Here is a 26812-nt window from a genome sequence, read left to right as displayed (position 1 = left end):
ACACTGCTGTTATCCTAATCGGACGCGTTCGGTCGTCCTGACCGTTAGGCGCGCAATCAACTGATCGGACGCTAAAGGTGTCCGCTCATATGCCACCGAACGCGTCCTGTCGCAACTTCGCCGCTCTAGAACCTCTCTGGCCTTGATCGGACGCTACAGTTCCTGCATCCGGTCAATTTGCCACTAGCGTTCGGTCAGTACTGTGTGTGTTGCCGGGATGATGAACAGTGCCATCAGTGCGTCTGGTCACTTTCAGTACTTAGTGTCCAGTCGCTGATGCCAAGCCTCTTGATCGGAGCATTCGGTCGCAATGCCGGCAGCGTCTGGTGCTACGTCCGGTCACCTCTGTGAGCTTGTTTCTTCATGATCTTGCGTCCGGCTTGGTTCCTATCTTCATGCTTAGACTTTGCTTGATATCTTGGGTCTTCTCTTGTGCTTCTAAGGTCTTGCTTATGGTATTGATCATCAAATCATCACGTCGCCTTCGTCCAAGTCACGTCTTGCACCCTATTGGACTACAAAACAATCAGTTGCAAGTTTAATAGTCCAATTTAGTTGTGTTGGTCATCAAACACCAAAATCCAAAGTAAATGGGCCTAGGGTCTATTTTCCTTACAAAGCCCTTTGAGTCAATGGGTCTAGATAGATGAATAGTGGAACCTGCTGGTAATCCTTTGCACAATTTTGGAGGGAAAAAGATATAAGCTATTGGAAAGAAAGTCACTCCAGTATCCTTCACTTAAGGTGAAAGGGTTCGCATAGAAATGATAACATCGATATAGTCAACATGGACTACCCATACACCACTATATTCAGTAGAGGATTCACCAACAAGTTTGAAGTCACTATCAAGTAGAGCAGAATCAGGAGAGGATACCCAGAAGACGTTGTTGTCAAAAATGGCGCTTGACAAATGTGTCCACATTGGTGCAGATTTGGCGCTCGCCAAAAAAAAGAGCTGATACTTTTCTTGCATGAGAATAGCAATGTTTTCGCCTAGTCAGCGAAAGATCTTCAAGGTGTCAGCTAGGAGCTAGCACAACACTCCTTAAACATAAAAGTAGAAGCAAAGATGAGAAAGCATAAGCTCAAGAAAATGTCAAGCGAAAGATAGAAGCAGCAAAAGCCGAAGTCCAAAGACTGCTCAATGCCGAAGTCATTAGGCCAATACAATACCCAGAATGACAAGCGAATGTAGTCATGCTTAAGAAGAAAAACAACAAATGGAGGATGTGTGTTGATTTCACTGACCTAAATAAGTGTTGCCCAAAAGATCCATACCCCTTGCCAAGAATTGACAAGTTGGTCGACATAGCAGCCGGTTGCAAAATGATGACTCTCCTCGACTATTTTTTCGGTTATCATCAAATCTAGTTAAACAGCGAGGATGAGGAGAAAACGAGTTTCATCACACCTGGAGGGACATATTGTTACCAATGAATGGCAGAATGACTACAAAACACAGGGCCAACTTTCTCAAGAATGACAAATATGGTTTTTAGTGAGCAGAAAGGGTGAAATCTCCTCGCCTATGTTGACGATATAGTCGTAAAAAGTGACAATAAACATACCCACATTGTAGACTTACAGTAAAATTTCATGAACCTGAGAAAAAGTGGCCTCAATCTCAACTCAGATAAGTGCTTTTTCGGCATTCAGAAAGGGAAGCTACTCGGATGTTTAGTCTCCGCTAGAGGCATCAAAGCAAACCCCGACAAGATCGCCACCATAGCGAATATGTAGCCACCAACAAATAGAAAGCAAGTGCAAAAGTTAACAAGAAAGTTAGCGACATTAAACAATTTTATCGCCAAATCATCGGAAAGAGGGCTGCCTTTATTCAGAGTCCTCCAAGATTCTGAGCTTTTTGCCTAGGGCCTTGAACAACAGCAAGCTTTCAATGACCTAAAAGAATATCTAACCAAGCTAACCACATTGTCCATGCCTTCGCCAGCAGCAGTTTTGCTACTGTACTTGGCAGCCTCGCCCGCAACCATAAGTGCGGTATTGGTAGAAGAAAAAGAGCACGAAAACAAATTGAAACAATTTCCCATCTACTTCATCTTTGAGGCATTGTCCGGAGTGAAGTTGAACTATTTCAAGCTTGAAAAAATAGCATACACTGTGTTCATGGCCTCACAAAAATTGAAGCACTACTTTCAAGCTCATCGAATCAAAGTGTTGTTAGCTCAACCCATTGAAGCGTTATTCCGCAACAGCGAAGCCATTGGGTCAATATGCAAATGGACCGCAGAACTCAATGAAGACACCGTCGTTTTCAAGCATAGATCGGCAATCAAGTCTCAAGTCCTCGCTGATTTCATCACAGATTGGACACCAGTAGCTTTTGATAATACCTTACGGTTGGAAGGGCCTATTTGGACAATACACTGTGACGGAGCTTGGGGTGCCTCGGTGCCAGAATCACAGCAATTCTAACCCCACCAAGCAGGCCTAGGCTCAAATATGCAGCAAGGTTGCAGTTCCTCACCATAAACAACATAGCCGAATACGAGGCAGCACTCCTCGAATTGTGAAAACTCAAGTCACTCGGGGTAAGAAGATGTGTGATTTGGTCTAACTTCCAGGTCATTGATGGACATATCAAGAAAGATTTCATAGTAGAAGAGCCATACTAGCCAAATATCTAGCAGCAGTATGATGAATGGAAAAGCACTACTCAAATTTCACCCTTCGCCACATCCCAAGAAGTGAAAACATGGAGGCAGATGATCTTACAAAGGTAGCATCATAGAATGCCCCAATGCCCCTAGATGTTTTCTTTCAAGTCCTCACTATCAAGGCAGTAAAACAAGAAGAGGACCACCCAGCAGAATTACATGCCATCGCAAGCGAAGACTGGAGATCACCCATTTTCACATATCTGAATGAAACTAATGAGCCAATGAGCAAACATGAGATCGAAAGGATCAATGCTCGCACCAAACATTATTCAATCATAGGTGGTGAGCTATACCAAAGTGGAGTCACCTCGCCGCTCCTCAAATGCATCAGCAAGCAGCAGGGTGAAGAATTACTTAGTGAGATTCATGTTGGTTCATGCGACACACATAGAGGACCATATTAAATCATCCACAGAGCGATGAGGCATGGTTTCTATTGGCCATTGGTAGCTAAAGATGCCAAGCAGATGGTCCAAAGCTATGAAAGTTGTTAGATGTTTGCCACCAAGTAAACAACACCCACAAACCCAACCAAGTCAATAATCCTAACATGGCCATTATAGTGATGGGGAGTTGATACAGTAGGGTCACTTCCATCGACACCAAGCAACTTGCGTTTTGCCGCTTCGCCATAGAATATTTCACAAAATGGATTGAGGCAAAGGCATTAGCTAAAATAACCTTAGGCACCTTGATCAGTTTCGTCTGGCAGAGAATCATTTGCCGATTTGGTGTACCTTTGTACATTACAGTTTGTTTGCACAAAATTCCAAAACTTTTGCAGTGAACTCTAGATCAAACTAAGCTTCGCCTTCATGAACCATCCACAGAGCAATAGAGCAATCGAAAGAGCAAATGGCTTAATTTTCTCAGTAATCTCCAAAACTCTATTTGACTCAACGAAGGGAAAATGGACCCATCAAGATTAGTCATAATAGACTTAGGCACCCAAATGGCCTTTGTGCTAGCACATGGTGACCCAATCACCTCTCTAGCACAAGTGTCATTTTTGGGCCTAAGCAAATTTGAATCAATTAACAAGTTGAGCTTAGGAGTGTTACCCAAGGGACAATCTATTCTTAGGTGTCCCTTTATTCTACAAGTGTAGTATAGGTGGCTCTTGTTCTTATTAGCCTTCTCTTCTTGCCTTTTTCTTGCTACCTTGCTAATGATCCTCTTTCTTGATCGCACAAGGTGTTGCAGGGTCGAAACCATGGTAAGCATTGTTGTTCGTCGAGATGTCACTGAGTGTGTGTCTCCAGTGGATTGGGTGGACTCAAGAACACAAAGAACACAGAGAGGACGCATGGTTTATCCTAGTTCGGGCTATCGGGGCCCTATGTCTAGCAACAGATGACCCTTGTATTCAAGAGCACACAAAATCGAGGGGTTACAACAGAGTGTAAGAGATATTTGGAAGTGGGTCCTTCGGTGCTGATGCTTGGCTCGTCGACGGTGAGGTATTCCCCTGGTTGGACAGGAGGAAGACAATGGAAGTGGGGAGGAGCTCTTAGTACTCCTCTCGGGATGGCTCTGCTCTTGATGTAGAGCTCAAGCTGTTCAATGAGGACTCGAATGATCTGTCTTGAATCCTCCTGCCCCCTCTAGGATCCAACCTTCCCTTATTATTTGAGGTAGGTCAGGTACATGGCAGTTTGAGGGAGTTTAAGCTATGGTCTACATGCGATGGAGTTCAAGAGGGTCTTATAGTGGCATGGATGGACCTTGCCGTTGTCGTGGAGTCGAAGAAGCTCTGAGCGTTGTCCGGCTACTCCATCCTGACATGCTGAGTGTTAGGCTCTGTCATCATGGATCGGCCTCCACCAGGTGCGCCTTCTAGAAGCTTCTTGGTGGTGAAGGCATCTAGCTTGAGGGGCTGACGAGTGGGCCTAGGAGCCCCCGAGCCCCTTAAGCCAGCGGAGGGATTTGTCCCTTTGTGTGACACCCCGTGCGTGACCTTGTTGGAGAAGTGGTTGATAGCATCGCGCCTGCTAGGCAACACTAGGGAGCCCTCGAGCCATGGATGCTCCGAGCGCCTATCTCTAGCCTAGGCCTTGGCTAGCGCTGAAGGATGGGAGGGCCAAGGATCAGGCTCAGACTCCTATCGATCGAGAGCCTAAGGCTCGGACGAGCCTCCAAACCCTGAGCAGAGGCGAAGGGCATGGTTGGGCTTGGCCCAATCCTTAGTTGGAAGCAAGCGCACCTAAGGGGTGTAGCCCTCGAGTCCCCGAGTGATCTCAGAGGCATCGGTCGGGGGTCTCTTGGTTGGAAACCTTTGATTCCAAGGCTTAACATACCCCTATGTTAGGATTTCATCATAAGGCTTTCACTTTTCTTGTTAGGACATGATCAAATTTCATGTCCCTTCTCATGGTAACCATAACACTTACTTATGCTTCTTCTTGTCTTCTTCTTTGGAAGTGTGGCTTGGTCATCAACCTTGTTGGAACACATAAAGGTATTGTGTCCCATGTTGGAGCACTTGACATGAGCCATCTTCTTCTTCTCTTGGATCTTGCTCATGCCCTTCTCTTCTTTCTTCAAGGTGCAATCTCTCATGTGGTGACCCGCTTTCTTATACTTGAAGCAAGTGATGAGAGTCTTATTTGGTTGAAGTTGCACCTTGGTGGCCTTGGGGGCTTTGCTGCTCTATCTAGGTGCGGCACTTCCGCTCTTGGACACGGCACTACCGCATCATGGAACTACCATAGTCTTGAGCAGCACTTCTGCATTCTAGATAGATTGCACTTCTCCAATTTGCCCATTGGTTTTGCCATTGTTGGACTTGTGACCTTGTTGATGGGGTTTCATGCATGCTACGGTTGATCCCTTCTCAAGCTTCTTCACCATGTCTTCACGGTTACCTTGAGAAGGTTGAACCTTGCATTTTTCCTTCAATTGAATCAAGTCCCCTTTTAGCATCACAACTTCTTCCTTCAGCTCCTTATTTTCTTTTGTAATGGAATCGTCACAAATTTCTACAAGTACATGCTCAAAGGAAGGTTGGCTTGCTTGAGAGCAACAATTGTTAGCACATGATAAAATAGGTGGAACTTGTGTACTTGTGCACTTGTGAGTGTGAAGTTGGTATGATTTTACCGTTGTTACCTCAACCTCGATCTTGAGCAATTTCTAGCATGAGATGAGAATCCATAAGCTTCTCAAGAGAGCACAAGAGCTCATCATGATTTTCTTGCAATATCTCATTCTTCCTAGTCAACCTTTCCACTTTGTCCTTAAGCACATAGTTCTCATCTTCTAATTGAGCAACACAATATAGATAGTTAATAGTATGAGTTTGCTCAATTGACAAGTTTTCATGGCTTTTGACCAAACTAGCATGAGAGCACTTAAGCGTTTCATGCTTTTTGGTCAACTTCTCCAAGCATTTATTCTTTTTTATGAGAAGTTCTTGATTGTAAATAGTTTCTTCTTGCTCTTTAGTTTTCTCTATGATCTTAAGCATGATCAACTTGTTTTCTTTGTTATATGTGCAAAGTGTTTATTGAACTCATCATCTTCACTCTCACTCTCACTTGCCACATTCTTCTCTTTCTTTGCCATAAGACAAGCTTCTTCCTTCAAAATGTTAGTCTCACAAGGACTAGAGGAAGTAGAAGTGCCACATGTAAAAGCATTGTTCCTAATCACCATTTCATTACCTTCCATTAAGTCATATGTTGGTGAGGAAGTGGATGTGGCATGATCACTTAGACCTGTTGGGAGAATCACTTGAGGCTCTTCATTTATCGGTGAAGTTGAGCACTCCTCAAGTGGTTCTGCCAGTGAGAGCAACTTCTCTCTCTCTCTTCCATTGTAAGAACTCACTTGAGCATTCTAACATGATGAACTCACTGCTGGACATATAGGGCTTAGACTCTCGACCAAGGATATATCCTTTTTGGCTTGAGTCCTAAACCATTCAAGTCCCATAGATCATGAAAGGACCTTGAAGTCGCCTAGAGGGGCTGAATAGGTGTTGACGGTAGTTATCATTCATCATAAATAGTCAACTTAACTTGAATAAATGCATGAAAAGGATCACCAACATAGACTTAGGGGTTTAAACTAACAATTTCCATGAGTTTTTGTGAATCTGTGTTTTCAGCAGGGTTTATCTAAAAAACCATTAAGGGGGATTAAATCGTCAAATAAAATCATGCTTATCCGTAGCAAAATCAACTCTAGAAGGTTCTAGAAGACTCAAGAGGGCTCCACACCAAAGCGGGGGTCAAGCCACTGCTAGGTGGGGCCGACCGACCCCACCTAGAGGCCGTCCGACCCATGGGGGACCCACCTGTCAGCCTTCTTCATATGTCAATTTCCCACCGCCTCCTAGGATGCATCTACACCATCCTTTAAGTCGGTTTGATCCGATGGCTCATGTTGGACGCTCCGGCCTATATAACTAGCCCCTGCCCCCTCTCCTCCAGAGCACGCTGCCATAAGTCAAGATTAGACCAGAAATTAGGGTTTTCAGAGAGAAGAGAATAGAGCTCCAATTCTTCAAGTTTCTAGTATAGGTTAGCTAGCAAGGTTCAAGTAGAGTTTGGGCTATCGCTCAGGATTCCGGATCTACCGTATGGAGACTGGTATAGCCATTGTATCTCTTTATTTATGACTTGGTGCTACTTCAATATTATGTTGCTATTTATTATGTTCCTAGTTTGCTCTAGTAATATGCTTAATATAGTTATGATTAATGATGAATATATGCATATGTTCGCAAAGCTCTTAGCTCAGTTCTTGAGAGAGTTAAGTGGTCGGCATTATGTAAGCATGGTGCTTAGATATTGTTTGCCTACGGATGCGTTCTGCACTCTAGGTCATATGGTAGATCGCGGATGTGACTCTCCTGTGGAGTCCTTTGTAGTCCACTCCCCGTTTGTAGAGCACGTAGAACGTGATTATGAAGGAAGACAAGCTCTGTTCTTAATCTTTCTTAGTAATATTCCTTATGCATAGATCCAAAGTTAGTTATACTATAGATGAGAGTGTATATACTTGGGTGTACAAAAGACTTAGTAGATAAGTAATGACTTAAGAATCTTTTGCTCTTAACAAATCTCCTTCTTAGCCTTACTACATGTTATGAGTATCTATTTCAATCTCTAGAATACCATTATTACCTTACACTTATCATTTATTTATCACTTGACTTACCCCTGCCATAGCATGAAAATGGTTTTATCATAATTATACATATTTGTCAATATGTCTATGCCAACACAACCCCATAGCTCCTCCCTATGGAAAAAATATAAATAACGATACTCGGTATACTCCTAGGTGAAATGCTATAATGGTATATTATCTGTGCGCTTGCGGATACCTTATATATATAATTTACAAGTGTTCTCATAATTACCAATAATGCATTTATAGCATCATGCTAGGGATGACAACTTAGTTAAGAGTGATGTTAAGAAATGTCAACAATAGGCTTGTTTAAAACAAAACTCAAACTTGCTGTTAAAAACCTGCGTAGCACTGCCGCTCCACCTAACAAACTCGACTGTACAATTGAAAATCTACCCAAGGAAATTTAGATCATGCAAATTACTGAGCTTCCTAGGGTAGTGTTGAGCCTATTCCATCACTTGTTTGAAGCGGAAGCTTATGCACAAGTAGATCATGACCAAAACCTAAAATCAATAACAAACAAGTAGAGCGCAATACAAAGCAAGAACACAAGAGAGACAAGGTGTATTTATATTGTGGTTCAGCTCATGTGGCAGAACCACCAGAAATAACGCACTTATAGAGACGCTCATCTTCTACTGATGCTAACCACCCCGAGAGTGAGCTACTTTGGGTGGATTCCATCGGGCGCACCCCAAGGGAGAGCCCGAATAATCCATATTTTCCCCCAAGGATCCAATAATGAGAACGTGTTATAATACTTAGTTCATTTCATACATCCAGAGTTCTTAAAAACGTACTAGTTATTCTATTTATCAACCTACTCTAGGGCTACAAAAATTACAGTGAGCATATAATAATCTAATGAGCCTACTGTAAAAATTTTATGGCTAAAGCTATCACCAATTTGCCACAAAAATTCCTACAAATATTAAGCTAAATAATATTAAGCTTTCTAAAGTGAATTTATGAATCTATCATTATCACAGCTAACTGTAAACTAACTACACCAACAGATAGATAACATTTTTGTGAACCTAACAAATTTTGTTTCACTATTTTTGGACACCTACAGAATTTACTATAATTTTACAAAGATCGGCTCAAAACTACATTGAATAAACATTTATTAATTCACTGGAAAAAGTAAAACTAAATCCACCGCGCGGCCCACAAGCAAGCAGCGTGGCCCACTCCCGTGCATCGCGCACGCGCGTACGCGACCCACCAGCACGGCCCACAGGAACGCGGCCCACGACGGGGAGGCCCGCGCGCGCTGGTCTTCTTACGAAAATGCCCTCAGACTACCCAGTAATACAGTGAGCCCTAAGCGCACTATTCCTTCAGTCTATGATTACACAAAACGGCCCCTGGAACAACCTATCTTCACATCAGGGAGGTCCTTGACCTGGCTGCGCACGCCAGCGTGGTGGCCAGTGGCACGGATGGCCCTCGCCTAGCATCCAGGACCCACCCCACCCTATCTAAGGAGCCTATACCTACCTAGGCGCGAACGCAAAACGCTCGGCGAAGAAAGCATGAGCAGGGACGTCGCGGTAAAGCCGGACCATGGCGGCGGAGCTCCTGCAACAAAGCGGTGGCGTTCCGGTGAGTTACAACAATGCCAAAGTAAATAGGGTAGCGAGTGAGCTCTAGGCACTCACCACGGACCCAGTCGATTTGGAAGTTCGGTCAAAGGCGGCCCAAGCCAAACTGGTCGCATGCGCACAGACGGTGCAGTGGTGCACCACGGTGGCAAGACCGCATCAGGGGTGGCTAGGCGGTGGTAGCTACTTGGCAAGGGTGCGCCGGGTGATGGGTAGGTGGAGACAAAGCTAGCGATGCAACAGAATGAACATGAGTAGCTCTGGAGTGGGGGCCTTGCCGTTGACGTGTGCCAAGACGGTCTTAACGACCCGGCGGGAAGAAAGCTCCAAATTGGAGCATGGCACAACAAGGATCACTGCACGATGGGGTCGGGTGGCTGCCTGACTACACCGTGAAGCCATGGACAGGGTTAATTAGACCGAGGTGACTCCACCAAGCCAAACTGAAGGCGCGGGTCTGGCGACCATGGCGATAGAGGAGACAGGGGAAGGGCCGGCATGGCATGGCTTGTCGCTGCCATGGCGGGACGCGGCTGTCAACTCATAGCACAAGCGTGCACGTGCTATAGGGCGATGGGGGACAGCAAAATGTGCACAAGAACGGTTGGCCGCATGGCCATAAATCACAAGCCGACGACGGCGGCTCAGCCCTGTGCGCCGCAGTGGCTAGCGTCGGTCTGGGGAGAGGCAGCAGCGCAGCGTCACATCGAGTACGGATGTGATGGCAATGGGTAGGCAGGGCAAGCCCATGTGTGGCAAGGCGACAATGTGGGCAGGGCCATGTGTTGGCCGTAGAAGGCCAAGTGCGGCCACACGCACACGGTCCTGCGCAGGCGAGCACAAGGCGACAGAGTGGCTTAGGCGGATGCGACGGCGATGGCAGAGTGACTCAGGCGGATGCGATGCAAGCAGTGTGAGCGCACGTGGGCGACTCAGCACTCGCGGCCGTGGCTAGCAGCAGCACGGTGACGCGACGCAATGCAGGCAGCGACACGGTGAAGCGGGTGGCAGTGGACTAGCCAGGGCAGCGGGCCCACGACGACGGTAGTGGTGGCAGAGTGGCTAGACCCGCCGGGCGCGGTGTGCGCGTGCGTGCGTGAGTCACGTGCTAGGGTGCGACAATGGCGGTGCGGGTGTGTGCACTTGGGCGAGCCAGTGTTGCGGTGTTGAGCTAAACTGAGGCATGGTGACCGCGTCCAAACGCTGAAGCCAACCGAGAACGTGCCATGCATGATTTTTAAAGCGCCCCAAAAATCCAACTCAATGCTTCAATTGCTAAACCACGTATTTTACACTCGAGATGGCATGTCAAGCTACTAAAACAAACCCTAAGACCACACCACTACTTAACCCGATTCTTCTACAAAAATTGTCGGACTTAGCTTCGTCAAAGCGTTTTCCGACTTAGGAAATTTGACTAAGTCTTAATCGGTTTCGCGCCAAATTTGATTTCCAAGCTATTAAGCATGCTAGCTAGTGAATCCCATTCTCGACCGCAAGTATTTCACCACCACCTACGAAGCTTATACTACAAACTTTATTAAAGTGCCATATATGCATTCTATAGTATTTTTGTTCAATAAAAATTAGTTTAAAACCCTAAGTGATAAAACGCGATATGGAATGTAACTTTCATTTCGTGTTTCCAATGATAGTTTCAAGTTACGTACATTGCTTTACACCCTATATTACATACATTCACACATAAATATGATGCTCATGCATTGTTTTAGCAAAAGACTGTACAATGTAACACCGAGGGTGTTACAGCTTGCCACTAAGGCTTGCCTACCTCCACATTGTTGAGTAAGTCATAAAGGCTTTGGAGTATCTTTCAACTCACTCCTCTTCTCTAACTCACCACCTAGGTGATGAGCTTGAGGTTTCCACTATGATTTTGGGCAATACAAACTTTCCCGTGGCTCACCACAAGTATGGGAGCTCATCGGGCGACGCCTAGCCATCTAGGAGGCTTTACTTCCAAGAGTAACAAATGCACAACGAATGCTTGATGAAGCCTGACAAGTGCTCAAGGTTTGGCTTGCTATCAAATGCTCTCTACCTCTTAATCATATACTAATTACTCGCTCTCACAAAGAGAGGGGTTAGAGAGAGCTCAAACAAGGCTTAGAATGAGTTGGGAGTGATTTGGGCACCAGCAGCCTCACTAGGAGGCGTGGGATGGGTACATATATCCACCCCCACAAAAACTAGTCGTTATGACCTATACAGGCGTGGCACTGCATCTCATCGCGTGGCACTGCAAGGCAGAGAAGCGGCACTTCCGCAACTCTTAGAAACAACACAGGTCACCTCACGGAAGACGCCATAACTTTTGACTCTGAACTCCGATGTCAATGATCTTGGGCTTTCCAAAAGCTTGTATCGAGGGCTATCCAACCCAACCAAGAACAAGCCCAAATATCAACATGTGAAAGTGTTGTGCCAAGTGTTTCTCTCATGTTAGCACTCGAGGTCCGATTAGTTTGAGCACTTGAGACTTGTCTATGATTTGTATTGTATCCCCCTTGATAGAACAGCATACCTATACTCATGATTAAGAGAATAAAACCATTTCAACCACTTGAGTCTTCAATGTCTTCATATGCCATTTCTTCTCAATATCACTTCATAGGGGTTGCAATCATCTTTATCTTATCTCTTCAAGCAAACTCTCCTTTAGTAGGTGACTTGAACCATTTCAACACATATGAGTTAAATTCATGGCTTCAAGTAACTCCTACTAATGATTTGATCCTCAACACAATATGACTCCTTATAGCTCGATTAGTACTTTTGACTCAATGCATGTACTCTCTTCTTCACCTTAGCCATGGTACCTCGGTCCTCAAACCATTGCTTTCCCTTCACCTTCGCTTAGTCCCTCGAAGCCCTTTCCATGCTATTTTCACTCTATCAAGCCTTACTCAAGTCACATCAAATTAAGCATCCATTGAAAAATTATTTCTTAATTATTGTGATCCTTGCTTGAATATCTTCTAGATATGAATGTTGAGATCAATCAAGCTTCAGTTTGATTCACTTAGATTGACATATATGAATAAACATCAATATGGTCAAGCCAATTCATAATTCCTTATATCCTCTTCATTTTTGGCTTGACACCTGGAATATTCACTTCAATATCTATCTTCATACTTCTAGCTTAATCAAAGCTAATTCACTATCAAACTCTTCTTGTTCACGAAAAGCAAGCCACCTATATAAGACCATTCCATGTTATCAACCCATGTCTTCTTTGCCTGCTGCCAAACATGCTTGCTTTCACATGATGCAATGATATCCCACAATATAGAGGCCATTTCATCGATTCCATTTGCATTGTTGTCTTTTGCTTGAACTATATTGTTTCCATAATCTTCCAACACAATAGTACACAATTTGGCCTTCATTTAAACACTATATGGAATACCATCAAGTTTGCCTTCTAGTTGAACATTAGATACACTTCTCATTACACAATCCACAAGTGTATGCAATAACTCAATTTTCTGTTCAACACTTAGCAAACTTGTTAGACCTTTCACTACTACAGGATTTCTTTTGCGCGGCGGTGCCCTTTTTTTGTTAGACCTCCATTATGTCACGATTAACCGTGACCATTGATTGGAGGCGGTTGCAATGACCGCCTCCATTAACCCATTTCGCCTGCCTCCATTAAGATTTTTGTAGTAGTGTTTAATTGGGTCGTCATTCGATTAACCAAAACCCACTAAAGGGCTAGATGCACTTTTAGATCGACCCATTGATCAATCCACTAATGATTTGTTGTGGTTAAGCACCCACAACACTCGCCTTGTTCTCCGCCCACTCGAGGCCCCCTTGTCGTTCACATCCATGAGACAACTAGCATTCCTCTTGAAGCCCGCGTCATAGTTCGTACAACACTTCAAGTTTTCATATTGGGTGCCCTGGAACAAGGTACAACTATTAGGGCAAGCATGGATCTTTTGACCCCACCCCCAACATCATTGGTTTGATCAAAAAAAATTGCACGATAGGTATTGGTGGGCACTTTGTTACCCTTTGGAAGTAGAGAGCCAAGGAGACATAATAGATCATTGAAGCTAGCGTTGGACCATCCTAAACGAGCCTTCAGCATTAGCATCCGGAGATCAAAAGGCAACATCATCCATTCTAATGAACAACCCTCATAGATAGGCTCATTTCCCTTCTTCGTCTCTTTAAATTTCTAGCCACCTGGGCATCCACCGGTAGAAATCTGCACATACATGACGAACAACTTTTGTCACCGAAGAAGCGAAATTCGTCATAATTTCAGTTTGATGACGAAAAATCGTTCGTCAAAAACAGCGCGTTATATTTGTTCATCCATGACAGACCCGAGCAACTTGTCATAGAAGTGGCTTGATTTGTGATGAAAAACTAACTGTCATAAAACTATTTTGGTATGCGTGGCAGGGGCAGCCATGCCGGCGGATGCTTCCATTGGAGATGCTTTCACGTGTAGATGCTATAGCCGGTTATATTGGAGATGGTTCGGGTCACGTGTCACCTTCTTATTCGACAACGTGGCCCTCTCTTGTTCTTGCACATTTTAGGTTCTTATTGGACCACGTGTTGTCTATGTTGTTCCATTTGTTAGGTTTTTATTGACACACATGTCGTGTTGCGGTTGTAGCTGTGTCACTTCTTCATTGGATCATGTGTCATATTTTTATTGGTCCACGTGGCTTGACCATAATATCCCACGTGTCTTTTTTTACTTAACCATGTGTCACGATGTTGTACGTCCACGTGTCAGTTTTTTAGTGGACCACGTGCCGCGTCCTAAACTACCAACACGTCTTTTTTTTATTCGACCATGTGGTAGGACGGATTTGTACCATGTCTTGGATTTGTATTGGCCCACGTGTCCTGTCCTTGCTCTACACGTGTGATTCCTTGGTTTTTCCACGTGTCAAATTTTATTTAATGACGTGGCCTGTGCAGGATCTACCACGGCAGAGCAATCATTACATTAGAAAAATAATTCCAGATTAGATGATGTTTGGACCCAGGGTCCATCCAATTTAATGCACTCCTATATAATTTGCTCACAACTCACAAGGTTCATGAATACAATCAATACGAATTCTAGCTTTCTAAACCTAGAAGGCAATGGTTTTGTAAACGGACATAGTTTGGGATACAATATTATAGAAGTAAAGAGATTGAAACCAAATGGTCTTAATTCTGTCATCAAATAGGCTATTAACCTTTCCTGCCCATACCAAGCTATCTGCATATTATAGAAGTATAAAGGGATTCAAACCAAATGACTTTTTGGTTGTCTCAGGTCATATGGAGGGTCGGTTTTGAGGAGATACAAACCATGGATGTGCATTCAACACAGCCCTGGTGAGCAGATTTAACGATTGATGTTGCTGGCGTATTACTAGACACACCAGAATGAGCTTGATCGATATATCTAGCTTTACACTTACTTATTTGTGCTCAAATTTCATCCAATCCCTTAGGATTTTGGTGGGTCATGGCAAGCTTCTTTCCTTTTGGTACTACGAAAAGGAGGTAATGGCACATGTGACATTCAAGCATCTTTGTCCTTTTATCATGCTGAGATGGTTGAACTGTTATATATTCGGTATCGATTTGGCACAATTTTAATTAGTATTTACTAACCCAAACACATTATAACACAAGTATTAATAATGGGGAGTTTTAGCAATGACAAAGAAAAAATAATTATTTTCATTAATTAATTACCAGGTGACGACAGTTTTTTCAGTAGATATCAAGGACAAACCAGAAAACTTATATCGTCGCATGATACATGGCCATGCACGTGTAACCTCAGTAAGATTCATCCCTCGAACGGAATGGTGTGTGGCTGGAGATAGGAGGGGATATATCCATGTCTACACGTGTCCTACAATGGACGAAATAAAGAGCTTCAAAGCAACCGGTCTTGGTTCGGTCAAATCGTTGGCGATTCACCCTACCTGCCCATACCTGCTATCAGTATCAGCGTGCGAACACTGGGAAAAGGGCTGGGCATGTCTACACGTGATTGAGGTCTGGGACTGGGAAAGGGGCTGGGCATGTTGTCGAAAGGTTCACGTTTACGGCATAGCCCATGCCACGTTTAACCCAATGGACGCCAACACCTTCGTCACTTCCCATTATTATGATGGGGTCATCAAGGTTGGCCTTCCTCTTTTGCTACTTCTTTTGTGCATATTATACCAACGGAGCTATTAATTAGTTCATGTCCTGGTTCAATCTGACTTTGATCGATCCTCTATACATGAAAACCGAATTATTATTAACAGGTCTGGTCAATTAATCCTTCCGCTGATCAGCCTATCACAACAATAAGATGTCCGGGCTTATGGCGCCATGATCATGTTTTTACTGAGGCTGCAGGTCCGAACCATGTGGTTGTTACCGGTGTCAATAGAGATCCGCAGGTAAGCATCGATGTGTGCATTTTGTATGGAATAGCAGTCGTGTTGAATAAGTACTATTTTTATTTATTTATTTCTTGTGGTGTTGCATGCATCAGATATGGGATTTGCAGACAAGGACACGTGTTCACACATTCGGTCATGACCCCAGATTTTCTAGATGTACCGCAGTAACTTGCCACCCAACACTTCCACTAGTAGCTGTAAGTGGTGTCGTGGATTTCTTGGATGATGACACACACTCGGCTGTTTGCTTCTGGAACTCCACTAACTACAGGTGATATTCCGTGTGAACCCCAGTCCCCAGCTACCACTACACTCATCACGTATTGTCGTGTCTCGGTGCGTGTGCCTCTATATATGGTAATAATAAGTTGTCCTTTATAAAAAAAAAAAGGTTTTCCGTGTTTGCTCCAATGATATATAAGAACATTTTCAGTGCCTTCGTATATACCGCGTACGTATTTTCGCTCTACACTAGTCCTCGCAACACTTTTTTAGACAAAAAAAGTTATACATTCCATCTACGGATTCATTATACTCTAATCATCCTTGCTAATATTAACCACTGGGTCTTCCTTTTTTCTAAAACATTACCACTTTTGTCTTTATGAAAGCCTCGTACATATAAACTAACCAACTAAATATAAATATAAATTGCCCAGCTCTGCCAAAGTGTCAATACGAAGAATAACCAGTACGTAAACGCCCTAAACTATAACATATAAATTGCCCACCTATGCCATGTTTAGAAACAAAAATTCATGTTAAAATAACATAATGCTCCATGATATTAAAAAAATTATATAACTTGCTATTTTAGATAAATATTCTTATATTTTGAAATTAAGTATATATTATAATATATTTATATTGATAGTTTAGTTGTAAGCACTCTAAAGTTTTTCAAAAAATATATGGTTGCGCCTACATCTTTTCTTTTAGAGAGAAAAGAAATCTCTTGCACTACGGACAAGCCAAGCTAAAAATGCATGTTTATTCTATGTAGCAACTAGCAACTAAGAGTACAATTTAGGACATATGTTTTTTTAGTTGACAATTTTTTTATTTGAAGTCATTTAAATATTCGTTTTAAATTCTCATATGTTGAAATTTAAAATTTGGAATTTTCAAACGATCTCAAATGTTGACATGGTCTATTTTAAAGTTGTAGTGCTCGATGTAGTCTACAACTTTGTAGTTGATAAGTTTTCTATATTATTAAATCCTTTAGAGTCCAAAATATTCGTTTTTAAATTATCATAATTTGATATTCAAAAAAAATTCTAATGATCTCGGATGGGGACATGTACTATACCAAAAATATAGTACTCGATGAGATCCAAAACTTTGTAGTTGAATTTTTTTTATTAAAAATCATTTAGGGCCAAAATATTCAATACAAGACAAGTGAGTGTATAGTATAGTGGTAGTGATGAGACACGAGAGACGAGACGTCATGTGTTCGAATCCTAGGAAGCGCTCATGCATGTATTTCACACGAAAATCGTGTGACTTATGACTTGTGACGCTTGATCGTGATGCCTAGCTAAGGTGGCATCCACCTCTGTAAATGTTATTTGCAGAGGCGGGCACACCTTAATTGATTTACATAGCTGTTCCAGCGGACCGCCTTAGTTTTGCTTGGAGGTTGAAATCTAGTTTGGCATTGACATAGCACAGTGTGTTTGAGAAGGTTGATTAGTCTGCAAGGCAAATGGTATATATATATGCAGAACCCACTTCACCAATGGATACCTCATTGATGAAGTGAGTGTTGATCTTGGTATGTGTTGACACAATTATGGTTCCGCACCTAAGGTGCTAGAGTGCACAGATCGCGAGCAGATCGATTCATGTAATTCTGCAGGATTCAACTTGACAGATCAATTCCATGTGACTATTATCATTAATGATGATTACAGTTTACCAAATTAATTGATAGCTCGATGGTTTCACTTTTGTGTTATTTTTAGGGTTTATATTTTTTCTAACATATATGTAACAGTTTTATTATTAGTTATGTTGTGTGTTAAGCTGTTGAAGGATACCACTAACCGTAATACTACTTTGTAAGTTTCAGGCTTGTGAAAACTGTTTGGTGCACGTCTAGCGGGAAGATCATATATCTTGGATTTGTAGGCTCAAGGAGGTATATGATTCATTATCTTGCTATTTCTGTACTTTGCTACTATTGACGTGTGAATGAAGGACATAGAAGTAGGCTAAATCAGCCTATATTAAATGGTCTTTAGCGAACTGTAGCGATAGGAACAAAGCATCTGTAATTGATCTGTTTCATCTCACCACTATTGGTCCTTGTTTTATTTTAAGTTGAAGAAGTCATAAACAGTGAACTATGGTACTTGGTCTGCCTTGAACACTAAGCTTAGCCTATAAGATGTTCTAGAATTGAAGCCTGTACTTTTGAAACTATTTTTAAAACCTAGCTAAGTTTCTGACGGTGGTTTTGCATGCGAGGTTTTTTAAAAAATGAAAAATCTCATCATCTGTACAGAAGTATAGGTCATGTTGCAAAATGAGGACCTGAAAAAAGAATCATCGACCATTTCTTCTTCCACAATAATTATGGACAACTGAGCATTTGTTTTAAGAGAAATTTTACTATGATTGAAACAAACTGGTGCTCGTATGTCTATTTGTTATCTATGTTTCCATGTAGGGAACAAACTGCTCCGCATAGGGAACAAACTGCCCTGTTTCTTTTGAAAAAAAAAATTATCTTTGAGATATCGCATGGTCACCATGATTTATTTGGTCATGATTTGATGGTCAAACACCACCCTCAAGAACTGGTGAAGGATATATAGACAGACAGTCTTCTGAATTTTGGCCAGATGATCCCAATAGAGTACTCCCTCTATAAAGAAATGCAATTCTAAGTATGAATATAGAGAGGCACTTCCTCTGTCCCTGATTAAGTGTTACCGTGGTATCCATGCCGGTCATTTTTTTTTAAATTTGACTATATTTGTAGAAATTATTAGCAATATTTATGTCTTCAAATAAATCTATTATAAAAGGAAATTCAAAAATCTATCCAATGTTACTAATTATGTACCATAAATATTATTATTTTTAAATATATATTTAGTCTAAGTTGAGTATGTTTGACTTCTCGATAAGTAAGAACAACAGATAAAAAAGAAGGACGGGGGAGTACTAGTTTAGGATTCAAATGAGACCGGGCACTGACATTTAGGGTAGGGAATTGAATTTTCTAATGGTCGTTTTTGCCTCTTTAATTTCTGACCACGAACATATCTTGATTATGTAGGCTCGTCATCGGAACTGACAGGATAATAGAAGTCCTGGAAATTGACATGGAATCAGTAGCATGTCATCAATAAGGACATGCGCACAAAATTGGCCATCGCTTTGTTATTTGTCTCCGGTGTATGTTTGCGTGTCCGACGATCAAGGCACTACCAGAAAATGGATATTTCATGAGGGGGGCAGATTTTCGTGAGAGTGGAAAATAAACTCTCATGAAAATGAAATTTTCATGAGAGTGTTGTAAATAACCGCCACGAAATCGTATTTTCATGAGAGTGAGTCTACACCGTCGTGAAAATTGTAGTTTCCGTGATGACAAACACTCATGAAAATTGCTGTGCACGTTTCGGTGGAACGACGCTGCATTCGCTCCTGACCGCGCCCACGAATTGGCATTCTCGCGCCTAAGAGGAAAAAGCCCGCGCGTGGCTTTTTGGCCCAATACATTCGACACCATGCCCAGACCCAACACCGCAACCCTATCTCCTCACTTCAGCGCACGCCGCGCGCCGTGCCTCGCAGCTACTCCCGCCGCCTCTGCAACTCGCGAAAAAAAGAAACCCCGCCGCCTCTCCTCATGCCGTCCCCGCCGCCGCCCCGCATGCCACCACTGCCGCCGCCGTCCTAGCCGTCTGCCACGCCGCCCTCCCCGGCCACCGCACTCAGCTTTCAGGCCGGCACCGCTGACCGCCGGGAGCCCCACCGTGCTCTCAGGCCGCCGCAACCCTAGTTCCTCTGGCCCCCGGCGCCCTGGATCCAGCCTGCCGTCCAGGCCGCCTCCACCCTTGGCCTCCGACGGCGCTTTGAGAAAAATAAGGCAGCAACGAAGGTTTGGAGGAGGACGCAGCAGTGACCTCGAGCCAAGCGTGGAGGAGACAGGGTCCTGCACTGCGCCGATCTGTGCTTCCTGCTTCCAATCGGAGTGAGTAATAAAGATCCATCTTCCCCCCTAAATTTTCTGTGTTGTATAATTAGGAATACCATCACATCTCAGATTAATATATCATATATGCATACACATATACACTCAATCAGCCACTTATAGTATATAACCAATCGATTTTAGTCTAGAAGAAAAGAAAAGGAATCAATAGGAAATCAAACGTACCTGTATAGCTGTAGGCCTGTAGCCTGTACGCAGAGGGCAGAGGGAGAGGGCAGATGCAGAGGACTGCTGTGTGTGGGGAACGGACAATGGAGGCACAGAGCTGACACTAGCTGCGGCTTGCGAGGGTTCCAACCGCTGGGTGCTGCTTTTGCTACTTTTTTGAGCGGTGCTGCTGCCTGCTGAGTGCTGATCTGCTAAGCAATTTAGGTTGAATAGAAGATGGACTCCTTCAAAAGAACACGAAGGCCAACATTTTCCTTGTTGATTTCTTTTTTGCATTTTCTAATTTCTATGACATTTCAGCTGACAATAATAATAATGTGAGGTCTAGGCGTCTGGCTAGTAATCCAGTCTGGCTTTTCCTTAAAAAACCAATCTGGCTAATATTTCTTTCTGTCTTTACATTGATAACCACAAATAGAATTCCAACTTTAGTGATTAGCTTTTTTGCCTGATTGTTTGCTTTAGACAATCAGTAGAAATTTCTGGAACTGGAGTAGAACAAAGTTTCTAATTTCACTTGGTTAGACTTTGCAGAATTGGTCCATATATACTGATAATCAAGTTTTTTGTTTAATGTATATTAGAATATCCTGCCCTGATATTCGATTGTATGCTGTACAAAAATAATGTTGTTTATGGCTGGCTATTCGCAGCTTTACATATATGCAAATGTCATGATTTGATTGTATTGGATTGTTTGTTAAAATGGATAATATTGTTCTTCTTTGTTTGATAGCTTTGTGAATTTGTTCTATATCTAAAATTAGACTTTTTTAATTAAACCAGAACAAAAGGAATGGCGGAACGTGATTGGATGTACATTGGTTGGCCCCTCTCTAATGATTGGATAGACAATACCAACAAATTTTTGGAGCGTGCCTTCTCTATGCCTAATCTAGTTGAAGACGACACCATTAAGTGTCCTTGCGCGGTATGTCGCAATTGTGTTAGGCACAATAGGTTAACAGTAGAGATGCACTTGTGTAGAGTTGGCTTTAAGGAAGACTACAGAATATGGATAGAACATGGTGAGGGAGTTGCTGGTACCTATGTTGAAGGTGGACATGATGAGAGTTTACCTGAAACAGACCACATGGATGAAATGTTAGCCAGCCTAGTTGGTGGCCATCCACCACCAATTGATGAGCAGCCACCAGCCTATGCTCGAGCTTTTTATAGGATGGTCCAAAACGTTGATCAATTAGTACATGATAATACATCACACTCATCCCTATCTGCTATGGCACGCCTGCTAGCATTGAAAGCACAGTATAACATGTCAATTGGACACTTTGAGGCAAACTTAGAATTAATCCATGAACTACTGCCACCAGAATCTAAGTTGCCCAAGGACTTCTATCAGTCAAAGAAGCTATTTGAGGGTCTTGGTATGGCATATGTCAAAATTGACCTCATAAATTTGCAACCTGACATGCTATATTCTCTGTTACAGTCAATTCACCTATGTGGGCTACAACCCTAGAGACTATAAGTATGGTTCACAAGTTGGAGCTCTTATCAGACGGCTGTACCCTGGAATGGTCGATATCTGTGATGAGGGAGGCAGAGTTGTTGAAACACGGGCAGCAATGTCGTGGCATGATTATTACTGTAAAAAGGATAACACTGGAATAACATATGCGAAAAAAGTCAAGCGTGAATTCTGGGTAATGAAACTAACCATCTTGTATCCTTTTTTTGCTCTATTATTTGACTTTAAATACCTAATTTTTTGTCTTTATGTATGCAGAGAGTGTTCAACGTAAGTCGAACTGATGTGAGAAAAGCTGACCGTAATTTGGATGAGTATCTACGGAAAAGAGTTTCTGATTTGATATATCAAGCTCGTTTGGATGCTGTTAAGTTTCATGCAAAATGCGATGACAACCAAGCACGCACTATACATCTCACAGAAGAAGAATACATAGACAGCAAGCTACCGTGGTGTGCTCAAGATGCTTGGTGTTATCTGTCAAAGTATTGGGCAAGTGAGACGTACATGGAAAAGAGGAAGATAGCTCAAGCTTCACGCCTAAAGTCTAAAGATGTTGCTCAGAACAGGGGTGGTTCAAGGCCATTTGCGGAGACACAACAATTGCTGGTATGAAATCTTTGTTCTTTCGTGGTCTAGGGTGAAATCTTTGTTGCTGATGGGTGGTCATGTAGGAATATAAATTTGGCCCTAATAAGGCTAGCACTGTGAACACATATGCTGTGATGAAGTCTGGATTCCAAAAAGTGGACAGCACTGGAAGAAGCGCTCACATTCCTAGTCGGAAAGCACAAAGGCGTTTGGTATGTATTTCACCCAATATATTTATGCAAAATTAACTTGAAGCATGTATGTAAGAAAGAAAATTTAACAATCTTTTTTTTTTGACAAATAAATTTAACAATCATTAGAAGAGAGACAATCTGTAGACAAATATTGAAAAATTTTAACAATATCTAGAAGATAGAATCTGTGTGTTAACCTGAGAGGGAGGCAAGTATAAATGTGCTTTCTTACTACATACAAATGCTTTGTTATTTTGTTTCAGGCTAACTACAGTACAAGAACACAACTACCTGAGAATTCAAAAGATCTGGATGCACAAGCATTGTATGTCATGGAACGTGGAATGGCCCATGGCAGAGTGCCAATAGGTGATGGTTGTGTGGATAAGCAAGCACTTGCAGCAACAACGAAATCCCGTCGTTCTTCAGCAAGCACTGCTGCTTATCAAAACATGGTAGATGAATATGAGCAGTTGAAGGAGAGGAATGAAGCCTTGGAACGAACAAATAAGAAGTTGAATGAGAATAATGAGATTCTCATTGAGGAAAATGGTGTTAATCGTGAGCTTATGCTGGTAATGAACATACTGAAACAACTTACTGATCATATGCATTATTTGATTTCATGTGCTTACACATCAAATTTTCCAGAAAATTTTTGAAGATATTCATAAGGAACCACCTGCTCATCTAATGGACCAACTAGCAAATCTTGACGCCCGTCGTCATCAGGCAAGTGTGGTTCTATTCACCAAACCTGAGCCTATGTTTCCACAAACATCTTATAATTTAGGATGGAGGGAGTACATTTGAGTGGTGGTGTGTAGCCCTCTTCACCGGTTCATCAAAATTCTTTAGGTTATCTGCTTAAGTAAAAATTCTTTGAGTTATTAGCATCTTTGCAAGTCAGTAGCAGCTAGTAACTTTGCAAGTGGCCAACCTCTTTGGTAGCAGCATTGATGGGTCACTCACTATGCTTAGCTTGGTCAGATAATGGAGGGGCTGATCTGATCTTTATTTGTATAAAAAATGCAGAAGCATGTACTATGGCTGATCTGGTCTTTTTTACTTGAACACTGAAACATTTCAAACATAATCTTTTATAGGTCTCAGTATCATCACGTGCTGCCAGTCACCCACTTGAAATGCTTAGCGATGCCAATGACTTAGTCACTGATGATGATGACTATGACTACAATGAGATGGATGACAGTAACAACTATGATGTCGACAACGATATGTATGATGACTTGGATGAAGATGATAATGGTTGTGATGATTCAAGGGGCAGTGAATATGACAACATAAGTAGCAGCTATGAAGAAGATGATGGCAGTGATAACAATGGGGCTGATATCAGTGATAACTGATGCAATGGATGTGATTGAAACCTGACCATTGCTAACCTTTTGGCTTCTTTTGCTAACCAGCCAATTATGTGTATGTGCTGGAACTTGGTGATGCTTCTGGTGTTGTAGTAATTATGTGTATGTGCTAGAACTTGTTATATTGGATGGTTAGGACTATGTGCTAGAAGTTATCATGTTGGAAGGCTATGAGCTAATAAGCCAATTAGTGTAATGGTACACTTGGATGGAGTTAAATGTATTGCAATTGGAATCAGACGCATATATGCATGTAATGGATTTTATTATATATGTAGCATTTGGATCACGTGTGCATTTGAAATTTGGTTTGAGATGCTCCTGTTGTGTAATTTTCATGACGGTATTAACTCTCATGAAAACATACTTTTGTATCGTCTGGATATATTTTTCGTGATGGTGTGCTCTCATGGGATACTATATTTCCTGTGAGTTTTAAAACTCTCATGAAATGATTTCGTGATGGTGAGCTCTCACGAAATATTATAACTCTCACGAAATAAGCTCATGACGGTGACCTCTCACGAAATACCATAACTCTCACGAAATAAGTTCATGACGGTGACCTCCCACGAAATACAATAACTCTCACGAAATAAGTTAATGACGGTGACCTCTCACCAAATACAAAAAAAAACCGCCATGAAAATACTGATGCAAACCTGGCGCCAATGTTATTTTCATGAGAGGGATCGTCACGATGAACTCTCATGGAAATAAACCGTGGCGGTGACCTCTCACGAAAATGTGTATTTCATGAGTCTAATACCATGAGAGGTGATGCGTGACGGTGTACTCTCACGCATTATTTTTGTGAGAGTAAAACCATATTTCGTGACTAATTTTCACTCTCACGAAATATCCGGATTCTGGTAGTGAGGACAACTCTGATGAAATGAACGCCAAAAGTGAACAGAATATTTTCAGGATGATAAGGCCCTCTTCAATGTGTCGCTAGAGTAAGGGGGTGTTTGGTTCCATGGACTAAATTTTAGTCCATGTCACATCGGATGTTCGGATGCTATTTAGGAGAACTAAATATGAGTTAATTATAAAACTAATTACATAGATGGAGACTAATTTACGAGACGAATTTATTAAGCCTAATTAATCTGTCATTAGCATATATTTACTGTAGCACCACATTGTCAAATCATGGACTAATTAGGCTTAAAAAATTCGTCTCGCAAATTAGCCACAATCTGTGCAATTAGTTATTTTTTCATCTATATTTAATATTTCATGTATGTGTCCAAACATCCAATGAGACAGGGACTAAAATTTTTCTGTAGGAACCAAACACCCCCTAATGCCTAAATAGGAGAGAGGATATAAGCACCACTCTCCACGCTGCAGCATGCGGTGCCAGCTCCTAAAAAACTTGGAGCGGCGCAACTACTTGCGCCGATGCCGGCTCCTGAAAAGCTGGTAAAAGTACTGACATGCACCGCTGCTTGCTCCTGAAAAGTTGTTGCTGCCTCTGGGGAGAGAAGAAAAGAGTAAGCAAGTTAATTTTTTTATTCCTATATTGTGGGTCCAGCTACAGGAGGAAGTGATGCCTCACGCTGCGGTTTTACCAGCAAAGCTGGGATTCCTTATGACATGACGTTCCAAGCAGCACTAGTGAAGCTTCACGCTGTGGAAGGCCTAAGCTCTTGGCGTAGAAACAGAAGTTATACACACGTCCTCCATGTTGCAGCAGAGAAGCAGATAAGATGATCAGATTTGAGTTCTCGGAATCATTATGCCTGTTTGCTTACTTTTCAGTCATGGAACGGTGTTTTCCTCTCACAACATTTCAGCATAAATATCAGCATAAACTAAATTTCAGCATAAACGTCCCTCCACATAATATAAAGTTTATTTACAAAAAGCAGCAGGTTTGGGGATTGCCGTGGAGAAGTGGATGCAGAGATTTGTCTACGGGCTACGGCGGGCCTAGTTGTGCGTGGCTAGGACCAGCAGACAGACAGACACACCTGTTGGTCCAAGCCTAATTATGTTCATTCTTCTTCTGAACTGAAAAAATCACTTTCCTTGTGTTTGCATTGGTATACAAGCTTCTTCTGAACTGAAAATTTTACTCTCCTTGTGTTTGCATTGGTATACAAGAGATTGCGTGTCTGCAAAAAATACTCAATAGTATCTTGGCCACCTGCATGCTCTATGATTCAGTGATTCACGCTCACCATCTAAGCCTGTTTGGTTGTGCGGGCAGGCAAGGCTGCCATGCAGCAGCCTCATGTCATCGATTTCAGTTCAGTCGTCTAGCGGCTATGATGAGTTTGCTCGGTTGCCTGCGAGGCCACTAACCAAAACACGCCTTTAAATCCGTCAGCACAAACCTGCCGACTCCGACTCCTAATTTCTTCCTCGATTGGAAAAATGGAAAACGTACAAAAAAAAAAAAAGGCGATACTCCTACTCCTGTCGTAGGCCTCGAGCCCTCGACTGTTCAGCTCCAATGGGCCGTAGGCCATGGCCCATAGGCCATAGCCCACGCCTGCCAGTCGCCGCTCGGCATCTGCCCGCTCCTCTCCTTTCCAGTTTTCCACCACACAAAACGAAACAGAACAGAGGAGAGAGAGAGTCCTCGAAACTGAAATCTTCGCCGTTCCACTCTGGAACGAAATCCTCTGCAGTCGCTCCCACCGACGGCGCTGCGCAGTCACCAAATCTTAGCCGATTGTTGCCGATCCAACGGCAGCCCCAATAAAGTTACGTAGCAGGCCAGTTTGAGCGGCCCATTACAGCCCACAACGCAAATAAACAGAAACGACCCTTTCTTTTCCCTTGTGCCGTCATCTCCGCCGTCGCAACCGCAGATGCGCTCCGCCGTCGCCGTCGCCGTCGCCGCCAC

The 26812-nt window shown here is 42.6% G+C and overlaps 1 protein-coding gene across 1 annotated transcript in view; it reads left to right on the top strand.

Annotated features, from left to right (window-relative positions):
- Positions 1 to 19253, top strand: part of LOC136506991 (uncharacterized) — a 30415-nt gene extending 11162 nt beyond the window's left edge. The window contains exons 8-14 of the mRNA XM_066501858.1: positions 14754 to 14815; positions 14935 to 14986; positions 15185 to 15619; positions 15748 to 15885; positions 15981 to 16159; positions 17966 to 18034; positions 19181 to 19253. Coding sequence (XP_066357955.1) covers positions 14754 to 14815; positions 14935 to 14986; positions 15185 to 15619; positions 15748 to 15885; positions 15981 to 16159; positions 17966 to 18034; positions 19181 to 19253 — 1008 coding nt within the window. The remainder of the gene's footprint in view (positions 1 to 14753; positions 14816 to 14934; positions 14987 to 15184; positions 15620 to 15747; positions 15886 to 15980; positions 16160 to 17965; positions 18035 to 19180) is intronic.
- Positions 19254 to 26812: the final 7559 nt, after the last annotated feature.

The sequence above is a fragment of the Miscanthus floridulus genome, chromosome 15 (assembly GCF_019320115.1).
Source record: "Miscanthus floridulus cultivar M001 chromosome 15, ASM1932011v1, whole genome shotgun sequence".
Classification (NCBI taxonomy): Eukaryota; Viridiplantae; Streptophyta; class Magnoliopsida; order Poales; family Poaceae; genus Miscanthus; species Miscanthus floridulus.
This window is presented reverse-complemented; position numbering and strand designations above follow the sequence as displayed.